Source organism: Neovison vison, chromosome 7, assembly GCF_020171115.1.
Source record: "Neovison vison isolate M4711 chromosome 7, ASM_NN_V1, whole genome shotgun sequence".
Classification (NCBI taxonomy): domain Eukaryota; kingdom Metazoa; phylum Chordata; class Mammalia; order Carnivora; family Mustelidae; genus Neogale; species Neogale vison.
The window spans coordinates 194449954-194460901 of NC_058097.1; the positions used below are offsets into that span (position 1 = coordinate 194449954).

Sequence of the window (10948 nt, forward strand, 5' to 3'; positions counted from 1 at the left end):
GACAAAACCAGCTTTTTGTGGGATTGGCTCCCTTTGTATTTTTTTTCATATTCTGAGGTCACAAATTAACCTGGAGCTCCAAGGTTCTCTGGTAGATCATGTGAAATACTTGCAAAAACTGTGGGGGGAAAAAAAAAGCAAATAATTTACTTTTTTTTAAAAGCATCTATCTTTATCAACTCACTTCTTGGAAGTGATGACGGGTTATGTCTTTTTGGCCCCTGCAAAGGTCTGGCTAGACCTCCCATACTGGACTAAATAAGCCACACATGTTAGGTATGGGAAAATGTCCTGTTAGTTGTACCCACTTGTTCCACCCCAGCACTGTTTCACACCTTCTAAAATATTTTATGTTTTGTAGAGGGTATTCTTTCTCATTTATTATTGAATTAGCAGTAACTAGATGCTTCATAACTTAGGAGACCTGGTGCTGGTTGTTACTTGTGATCCAGTAGAGTTGGGGACCACACAGTTTATAGTTTCACTTGTTTATCACTAACTGGAAAATAGATTACAATGAAATAAGATGGTTCAAGTTCATAATTTTGTACCTATGGTACTATTTTTGTCTGGCTCCCAAAGCCTGGGGAGAAGAAGGGACCTTAAGAGAGCTAGGAGTATACCTGCCTCTTGTGCTAAGAGGACCCGGCATATGCTAGCCTCTGTCAATGTACCTTTCGCTAGCAAACGTTGCCCACCCTCCCATTGCCCCTAACCTACTTCCTGTTCTACGTTAGTATGTCCACTTCTGTGTCTGACTCTGAGGAAGGGTCGGGCCACACAGAGGGAATACCAGTGGGCACCAGCCTCCCCTCTGATGTCCAGTCCACCACATCAATCTCTTCCTCTTCGGAGCTGGCAGGAAGCGGGTCCAACAACTCAGAGTTGTCAGGTACCTCCTTGCCCGCCTCTGGAGCAGAATACAACACCTCATCCATACTTAGAGACACTTCTGGCCCAGTGTCCATCCAGTTTGAACAGGGAGGTGAGAGGTCCTCATAGGACCTTTGGGGAAGGTCAAGAGAGTCCATATGAAGCTTATCTCTCCGACCATCCAGTGGTTGGGAACTGGTAATTTCCAGATCTGGAGTCCAGGAACCTCCTACTGAAAGTACCTCTCCTTCACTCACCTCAGAGGGTATGACAAGGGGGCTAAGGGACCCAATTGGCTCTTTGTTCTCAGAGGGCATAACAAGGGGGCTAAAGGGCTCAACTGGCTCTTTGTTCTCACCAACAGGTTCCTTTTCCAGTCCTGTAAGCTCCCTGGGCCAGAGTTCCAAGTCTGGCAAACACCATTCTTCCCCTTCAATCCAGTTCTTTGCTGTTTCTGTCAGATGATAGCTAGGGGTCCTGCAGCCCTCCCCTCCTGGACTTTGCAGAGACCCTATGGGGGGCTCAATGTCTGAGCCACACAGCATGAAGTCCAGGATCTCCTCTAGCTCGCTGGTGGCAGCAGCGCTGGTGATGCGGTACTCCTCGGCTTCGCAGGGCTGCCCCAGCAGGGCTGTGTCAAGTGCATAGGGCTCTCTGCAGTCCATATCCAACCCAGGTTCCTTCCCTATCAGTTCTGGACTGGACCCGAACTCTGACTTCACCACTGCATGGTCTGGGGAGCAGCTAGCAGAGAGCAGAATGTCTTGGAGTCTAGAGCACACGGGGGAATCCTGACAAAGGTCCACCTGAGCAGATGACAGTTCCTGCTCTTTATGTGAGGATGGCTGAGTACTCGCAGTCCCTTCCGAGTGTTGCGCTTCCGGGATCTGAGGGCTGTCTTGAGAATTTTTGAGGGGAGGCTCTTGTACCACCTCCCAGCATGTCCCATTGACAATCTTCCGAAGTTTCACTCTTCCAACTTGCCCCTCTTCTACAGAGTCTGAGTTCGGTGCCCTGATTTCAGGGCTCCGCTTCTTGCTCCCACCTGTCTTCCCAAGGCCAGATGGGCTTGGGATGCTCTGTAGAGGACTAGCTCTCCCTGGTTTCTCCTTGTCTTCTGGTACTTTATTTATACTCTTCTGCCGCCAAAGGCGCCGGCCAGGGGCTGTGGGTACTGCGGTGGGTCTGCTCACCATGCTAGAAGGCTTGGGTGTACAGGTATCAGGAGACGGCTTTGAGCGACTCAGTCTGATCTTTCTGGGCAATAGCCGCTCATCCACAGAAGGGTACATACTGGGTGGAGAAAGTGCTGTAGGAACAATGGCAGGGTCACTCTTGTTCTCTCTTGGTCCCTGACTGTGGCTTGATGGTGAAGAGCTTTTTTCTTGTGGAGTTGGGCAAGCTCTGGCCTTCTTCTTGAGCAGGTTGCCAGACAAGTTCTCTGCATTCTGTCGGTTGCTTTTCTCTAGGGGCCCCTCGTCCTTCCCTGAGGACTTCACTCTCACTGGCCCAAGAGGGCAAGTAGTCTGGGTCACAGGCAGTGGAGTCCGAGGGTGGCGGCTGGATGCCACCACCCTGGCAGAGATTGGCGCAGCCGCTGGAGGCTGTAAGCACTCCCTGTTCAGTCTTCGGCCCTGGGGAGCCTTCACCAACTTCCCACCCTCTAGCTGAAGGGATTCTAGCTCAGATACACGGAGCTGACGGGCAGCAGAAAGCACATCCTGGGCTTCTTCTCGAGATACTTCCATCTCTGAGGTATATAAGAAGTCCACCAGCTTCCTGAGTGTCCTGATCTTCAAGCCCCCCAGCTCCAGCACCACCTTCCGACCCTGAGCTGGCCTCTCCCGCTCCAGGCGCTCTGTGAAGAAGGGGCTGCAGGCTGACAGGATGCAGCAATGAGCTGGGACTGCCTCACCTGGAAGGAAGTCCAAACACTTTATCTTAAGCAAACTGGCATGTTCATGGGCTGAGCAGAGTCTTTACCACCCAAATGTGCTGTTCTTTCTCTCAGTTTTCCTCCATGGAAGTTCAAATAGGAGAAATCTGTTCCTTCTGTCCGCCTGGAACCTTTTGTCATTACCTAGCTAACACCATTTTATCTTTCAAAATCTAGTTTAGGGGCTGCTGGGGGGCTCGGTTGACTATCTGCCTTGGGCTTCAGTCATGATCTCAGAGTTCTGGGATTGTGAGGCTCCCTGCTCAGTGGGGAATCTGCTTCCTCTCCTTTTGCACGCCCCTCCCCCGGCCCCGACCAACCACCACTCCCGCTCGCTCTCTCAAATAAATAAAATCTTAAAACAAAAACAAAACCCTGAAAATCTAATTTGGTCATTACTTCTTCAGAAAGCCTTTCCCCATCCCACGTCAAGTCTAGGTTAGGTGCTTCTGGGCACGGGGAGGTACTCTAGCTATCAGAGCACTTAGATACCCATATTGTAAGTGTCCATCTCCTTCACTGAAGTGAAGCTTTATGACTGAGACTATCTGCTCACAGAGGTATAACCCGCTGCTTGACACAAAGGAGGAGTTCAATTTTTTTTTTTTTTAGACTCACAGGAGAGTTTTAAAATTTTTACAGAAGCTGTTTGTAATAGAATGTGAGCTTTGGATGTAGACAATCAGGGTTCAATGCTCTCCTGCCCCTCTTAGGCACTATCTACCAGGCAGTGCTCTGTCCTCAGCCACCTTCCTTATGGGTACTTCCCTGACAATCTCAGTCTCTCTCATGGCTTCAATTTCCAAAGGCTTGCTGCTGACTCCCAGGTCCTACTTCTGCCCAAATACCTTTTTCCTGAGCCACTAAACATGCCATAGCCTGTATCAACCTTTCTAGAAAATGAACTCCGTTCCCTAACCCCAAAACCTCCCATTTCTTACATCCAGCTGCCCAAGCCTGGAAACTACAAGTCACCTTTGATTGTTCTCCTTTAACCACTGTATCTAATCAAACAGTGATTTTTATCTATTTATTTATTTTTAAAGATTTTATTTATTTGACAGAGAGATCACAAGCAGGCAGAACAGCAGGCAGAGAGAGAGGGGAAAGTAGTCTCCCCACCGAGCAGAGATCCTGATGCGGGGCTCGATCCCAGGACCCTGAGATCATGACCCGAGCTGAAGGCAGAGACTTAACCCACTGAGCCACCTAGGTGCCCCTTATCTACTTATTTTTAAAGATTTTTTCCTAATTTTTAAAACTTCAATATAGTTCAAATCAGTGGGCCAGGTTCACTTAAGCTCGTTCACTGCCAAACCCAGGGGGAGGGACTGCTTCAGTTTCTCTGCCTTCTCCTTGTCTATGATGACCAAGGTGTAAAGGTATCTTCTGCACCGAACTTTAAAACTTCATGTTATCCTTACTTTTCTTGTTCTTGATGGATTTGGCATCCCTCACCTGGCCGTGAGCAGAAAGTCCTTGATTTCCTTGATTTTGCAAGGCGTGGCTATGGAGCGACTGGGGAACGTGCAGCCAGCACAGCAAGTGGCAAGGAGGATGGAAAAGCTAAAAACTTTTAGGTAACCTCTACACCCAACATGGGGCTCAAATTCAAAACCCTGAGATCAATAATCACAGGCTCCACGGACTGAACCAGCTAGGCGCCCCTCAAACATTAATCTTAAAAAAAAAAAAGAAGGAACTATTTCTTGAATCCTTATTGCACGCCATGTAATATACTAAGTCAGGGTTTTACCAGTATTCATTCATTTGCTCTTCACTGCAGTCCTGTGAAGTAGCTGCTATTACAGATGAGTAAACAGTGGCATAGCTAAGTAACATATCGACCACAATTACACGGTTAGCAAGTCATAGGAAGACGATTTGAACCCAGCGAGTTTCGTTACAGAGCTTAAGCCCTTAACTGCTCCAAGTTTTGTAAATTATTTTTGTTAATAAACCATACATTTTTCTCTATTCTCAATGTCTAGTTTTAGGCTACCATTCCCTCTCTGGATTCCAAAATGACCTACTATCTGGGCTTAACAACAATCCAATAATTCTCATGCAGCCTAAGTGCTATTTTTAAAGTAGGCATCTGATCATGACCTTCCTCTTAATACCTTTAAATACATTTTCCGGGGCCCCTGGGTGGCTCAGTCAGTTGAGCTTCTGACTCCCAGTCTCATTCTGGGTCATGATCTCAGAGTAATGGGATTGAGCCCTGCGGCAGGCTCCACACTCAGCAGGGAGTCGGCTTGAGATTCCCACCTCTCCCTCTGCCTCTCCCTGCTTGCACACACGCTCTTAAAATAAATCTTTTTTTTAGAAAAAGATTTTATTTAGGGCACCTGAGTGGCTCAGTGGATTAAAGCCTCTGCCTTCAGCTCGGGTCATGATCCCAGGGTCCTGGGATCCAGCCCCATGTCCGGCTCTCTGCTCAGCAGGGAGCCTGCTTCCTCCTCTCTCTCTCTGCCTGCCTCTCTGCCTACTTGTGATCTCTGTCTGTCAAATAAATAAATAAAAATCTTAAAAAAAATTTTTTTAAATTTATTTATTTGACAGAGAGTGATCACAAGTAGGCAGAGAGGCAGGCAGAGAGAGAGGAGGAAGCAGTCTCCCTACCGAGCAGAGAGCCGGATGGGACTCCATCCCAGGACCACGAGATCATGACCTGAGCCGAAGGCAGAGGCTTAACCCACTGAGCCACCTAGGCGCCCTAAAATAAATAAATCTCAAACAAAATAAATACATTTTCCAATGTTCTGAGGATAAGACCTACTTCTTTGCACAACACTTCAGAACTCACACGTTGCTACTAATTTCTCTCCCCGTATCTCTCATCAATACACTTCCTGGAGTCTGCCCTCTAGCCATAGTGAACCACTCACAAATCCTTGGTTGCATCTTCATCTCTGTACATGTTGTTCTCTCTGCCTGGGGAAATCTTTCCCCACTTCCTTCTACTCCTGTTTGTCCTCCAGATCTCCACTAAGAGATTATTTTTTCCAAGAAAATCACCCTAACCTGTGTCCCCCAACCTCCTCATGTCTGGGAAGGTGCCCCTCTCTTGTGCTCCTGTCTCAGCCTTTGCTTACTCCAGTGTTATTTATTATACTGCAGTTACTTGGATCCACTGTTATCTCAGGTTTCTCTCCCCTTTACGTGATTTCCATATAAGAAGGAATTTTATCTTCATACAGTATATATGCCCATGCTTGTACACTGTTCTAACATACAACAGGCAATTGCTTTTTTAAAAAATTTTGAATTAAGGAATGAATCCCAATTCTGTACTTACTAAGAGAACCAACAGGTAAGACAAATTAACTCCCTAAGCCTCAATTCATTCATCTGTAGAACTGGAACCATATCACATTATCTCACAAGACTGTTGTAAGAATCAAATGAGACACTAGACGATATTGTATGTACTCTGCAAAGTACAGAGTGCTACACGATATTGGTTGTCATAATCCCTTTTTATAAATGAAGAAACTGAGCTCCAGAGAGATGAAGTGAGGCTTGGGCATTTGTCACTTAATTTCTAAGTAACAAAGCTAAGACTGACTTAGCTTTGACTGACTCCTAGTCTTGGGCTTTTTATAGGATACCAGGCTCAGGGCGCCTGGGTGGCTCAGTTGGTTTGGGGTATGACTCTTGATCTCAGCTCAGGTCTTAATCTTAGGGTCATGAGTTCAAGTCCCCCACTGGGCTCCACGCTGGGCATGGAGCCTACTTAAAAAACCAACAAAAATACATGATAGGGGCGCCTGGGTGGCTCAGTGGGTTAAAGTCTCTGCCTTCAGCTCAGATCATGATCCCAGGGTCCTGGGATTGAGCCCTGCATGGGGCTCTCTGCTCAGCAGGGAGCCTGCTTCCCCCTACCCCTCTGCCTGCCTTTCTGCCTACTTGTGATCTATCAAATAAATAAGTAAAATCTTAAAAAAAAAATACATGATACCAGGCTCTACTTCATACTGACTGAACATTCCATGTATAAAGGAAAGGGGTGGAAACAAACTATATATTTTCAAGTCTAACAACAAACAACAAAAACCTTTAATTTGAAGATGAGAAAAATTAAGCAAAAGCTTGGCAAGAAAATGAGAATATATGTAATAGTATTGTCTAACACTTATATTGTGCTTTGTACATTAAAAGCATTGTTCTAAGTCCTGTATGTATGTTAGCTCCATCTTCACAATCACCCTGTTATATTTTAATTATCCACCTTTTACAGAATTTCTACACTTAATAAACTTTACATTGTTTCATTACTTTCTTTTTTCTTTTTTTTTTTTTAAGATTTTATTTACTGGGGTGCCTGGGTGGCTCAGTGGGTTAAGCCACTGCCTTCAGCTCAGGTCATGATCTCAGGGTCCTGGGATTGAGCCCCACATCAGGCTCTCTGCTGAGCAGAGAGCCTGCTTCCCCCTCTCTCTCTGCCTGCCTCTCTGCCTACTTGTGCTCTCTCTCTCTCTCTCTCTGTGTCAAATAAATAAATAAAATCTTTTAAAAAATTTAAAAATAACGATTTTATTTATTCACCTGAGAAAAAACCTAGGGGTGAGGGAGGGAGAAAGGGAGAAACAGACTCCCTGCTGAGCAGGGAAGAGTGGGACACAGGGCTCAATACCAGGACTCAGAGATCATGACTTGAGCTAAAGGCAGATGCCTAGCCAACTGAGCCACCCAGGTGCCCCTCTACTTACATTTTTTAAGAGAAAAAAAGCACAGTCTCATTTTCACTCTTGGAAACAGTAACTGTCCTAGAAACAAACAGCTCTTTACCAAATAACTTAAAGTGCTCAAGGGTGATAGCACATTTTCTTGGTTTTGTGCTCTATTCCCTGGCCCTGAACTCATTTTATCTTATTCTATAGTGAGTATTCTATATTGACTTTTTAATTTAGTCCACACTAGTGTCTTACCTTCTGCCTGCAGAAGGACATCACAGAACACACCAGTCTGTTGCTGGTGATGAAGCTGCAGAAAAGCTAACCGGAGAAACCGGGGATTCCTGTATAGGATTTTGGAACTGGCAGGAGAGCACATGTTGGTCTCTTAACAAACTTTCTAGGTTTTCACAGATCAGATTCCTGTAGATGAGAAAGTGTATTTCAGAAGAATGTCTGTACCTAATTTGTTTTTCCTTTTTGAAATGGTAGGAAAATCTTAAAAGTGGGAGGTAATAGCCACGGGCTGAGTTACCATAAGCCCAGAAATTGTGCCAAGGGTCTCTTAAGAATATCATAGTGGTTACATGTGGGAGCTTAGAAGCAAGCGTAGATTTGAATCTCAGCTCTGTTATTTATTAGCTTAGCTGTATAATCTCAAGCAAATGACCTAACTTTTCTGAGTCTCACTTTTCTCATCTAGGAAGTGGTAATGATAACAGTACTTACCTGGTGGAGCTGTTTTAAAGATTAAATGAGTCAATGCGGGTAAAATTGCTTAGCACCGCGAGTGCCTGACACATAATAACTATCACTTCTAAAATGGTAGCTATTGTTGTTATCCTCAAACCTTCTTCATTCACATTACCCCTGAGACTCAACGCCTACGGTGCTGACAACTGGTATTCTTCCTGAGCAACACACTTCTGAGTTCCATAGGTATAAACCTCGATTTAACACTTCTAAAGAAACAACATTGAATAGACAATTCTCTAGGAAGTTGTACACACCTTCTTTTCTTTGAGCTCGCTCTATCACGCTAACCAGCAGAGGGTGCACAGTAAAGAAAAGCAGGTGCTGAACTTGGTGGAAAATCTCTCACAGAAATAAGGACACTGCCACCCTTGCTTCAGATGTTCTTGACCAAAGCAAGCCTAATACGGCCTGGGAATTGGCAAAGATTCTAGCCTTTAGGTTTGTCAGTCGGGTGAATCGACGGGCTAACCATGGAGAAGGCATAATTAAGCATTCTACCCTTCCTGACACAAGCTGGATATCCTGAATTCAGGCTTACTCCATTCCCAGCTTTTTTGCACTGAACCCCCCACACTCACTGCACAGGAAGGAACAGCTGGTGTTCCTTCCTTGGTATGCAGTTTTCTGTCAGGTGGCACCGAGGATCTGAACAGTTCCCGTCAAACTATTAGGAAAGAAAAGAGTGGAAGGGTTGATTAAGAAGGGGTAGGCTCAATTTCCATTTCAGCCAGAGAAATGGGGGCGCAGGGGGGCTGCTCTTGCAAGGTCCCAAACAGAGGCTCTGGGGAGGCTTCCCGACCCACCAGCACCCGGCCTTGCTCCCAGACCCAACCTGGAAGAGCTCTGCAGTCGGAGTTGCGCTCGCCGACGTCTTTGTGCTTGGGTCCTCTGTCCAGCCTGCCTTGCTTCGTCCCAAAGTCCAGCCTTGTGCGGGAAGGTTTAACAAAGCAGCTCAGGTGGGCCAATGACCTGAGGGTTCCTCTCCCTGTCCAGAACGGAGGAATCGGGGTTGGCGGAGAAAGCTGGGCTTCAGGGAAGGCCCTGCAATGCTGGGCGTCCCGCACGCTCTGGCCGCCCTGGCCCAACTCCTTTGAAGAGAGAACTCTCGGCGCGAAGATTTCTGGGAATGGAGCGTGGGGTTCCCCGAGGCCCGAATTCAGGGCTCCCCGTCACCACCACGCCCAGCCGCACGGGCTTTGCAGCCACCCCCTGTTGCCTTCGTACCGCTGCGGGCCCCGCCACCCTCCTGCACCGGGGCGTGGTGACAGCGAGGGCCTGAGGCCACGCGGCCCGCGCCACACACCTCGCGCCGCCGTCCTTGCGCAGGGCGCGTTGTGGGCCCGACGTCCTCCCTCCTCCCCCCGCCCTCGGTCTGACGTCTGCCTGAATACGTCATCCCCATTGGCCGAAGGCTCCTTGGACGACCAATCACAGGGAGAGGAGCACTTTGGGCGGGAGACTAAGTCTCGAGGGACTTGAGGGCTAAGCCAAGATAAGATGGTCGGGCGGCGAGAGGTAGGTGGGAAGAGCCTGCTCGGGAGGGATCCTTGTAGAGGCCGCCTTCTCGCTCGGCTCGATGAAATCTCAGTGACAAGAGAGTCAGGATGCCCCAGTTAAGGCAGGCTCCAAGGCGGTTGCCGGACACCTCTTTCTATCCCCCGAAAGAGGCTGTGGATAAACGGCCCTGGCCCTGTGAGATGGCACCAGGCTTCGCGGAGGAAAAAGCCGGTGGAGGGCTCTCCTCGCACCTTGGTCTGGTCCCTCTGCTCTCTTAGCGCAGGAATGAGGTCTTTCGGCTGGAGTGCCTGAATTCAGGCTTTTCACAGATTCCACTCTGCGCGAAATCTCGGAGAACCAGTGCGACCAAGGAGGTTGCTGAACCTCCCGTGTGGAGTGGCCTCCGGTGTCCTTCCAGAGGTGACTTAGTGCGCTTCCTGACTGGAAACAGTTGTGTTCAGGGGTGAAATTAAAAAAAAAAAAAAAAAAAAATTTAAATGATTTCCGGTGCCTGGGTGGCTCAGCTGGTTAAGTGAATGCCTTGGGCGCAGGTCATGATCTTGGAGTCCTGGGATCATCGAGTCCCACATTGGGCTCCCTGCTCAGTAGAGAGTCTGCTTCTCCCGCTGACCTCTCTCTTTTCTTTCCTTTTTTTTTTTTAAGATTTTTTTTTTTTTAATTTATTTGACCGACAAGAGATCACAAGGAGGTAGAAAGGCGGGTGGGGGTGGGGGTGGGGGAAGCAGGCTCCCCGCGGAGCAGAGAGCCGGATGCGGGGCTCGATTTGAGAACCTTGGGATCATGACCTGAGCCGAAGGCAGAGGCTTTAACCCACTGAGCCATGGAGGCGCCCCTGACCTCTCTCTTTTCATGCTCTCTCTCTTTCTCTCTCTCAAATAAATTTTAAAAAATTCAGTGATTTCACGATTGAACATTTAGAGAGAATGCCAATGCACATTTTAAATCTGAACAGCGGTTCTTACCCGTGTGTGTGTTAGGTCCTGGGGCCTGGTTTCATTTAGATGCTCTGCGAAGTCCAGCTCTAGATGAAGATGGCTGAATCCAAAGGCACTGGTGACAGACTGTGGTGAAAACCAGAGCAGCGTTCACTGAGGCCCGCTGGAGGCAGATTGCGGAGATGCCCTGCAAAGGAACAGACAAGAGTGTGGAGAGGTGAGTAGTACCGTGTGCTCAAACAGGTCTCTGT

The 10948-nt window shown here is 47.7% G+C and overlaps 1 protein-coding gene and 1 pseudogene across 1 annotated transcript; both read right to left on the minus strand.

Annotated features, from left to right (window-relative positions):
• Window positions 1–82: 82 nt before the first annotated feature.
• BTBD18 (BTB domain containing 18) lies at window positions 83–7867 on the minus strand. Its single transcript, XM_044259348.1, has 2 exons — window positions 7744–7867; window positions 83–2788 (listed from the first exon to the last, which is right to left on the minus strand). The coding sequence occupies exons 1-2, from the start codon at window positions 7865–7867 to the stop codon at window positions 729–731; spliced, it is 2184 nt and encodes a 727-aa protein (XP_044115283.1). The 3' UTR covers window positions 83–728.
• On the minus strand, window positions 4102–4434 carry LOC122912946 (annotated as a pseudogene).
• Window positions 7868–10948: the final 3081 nt, after the last annotated feature.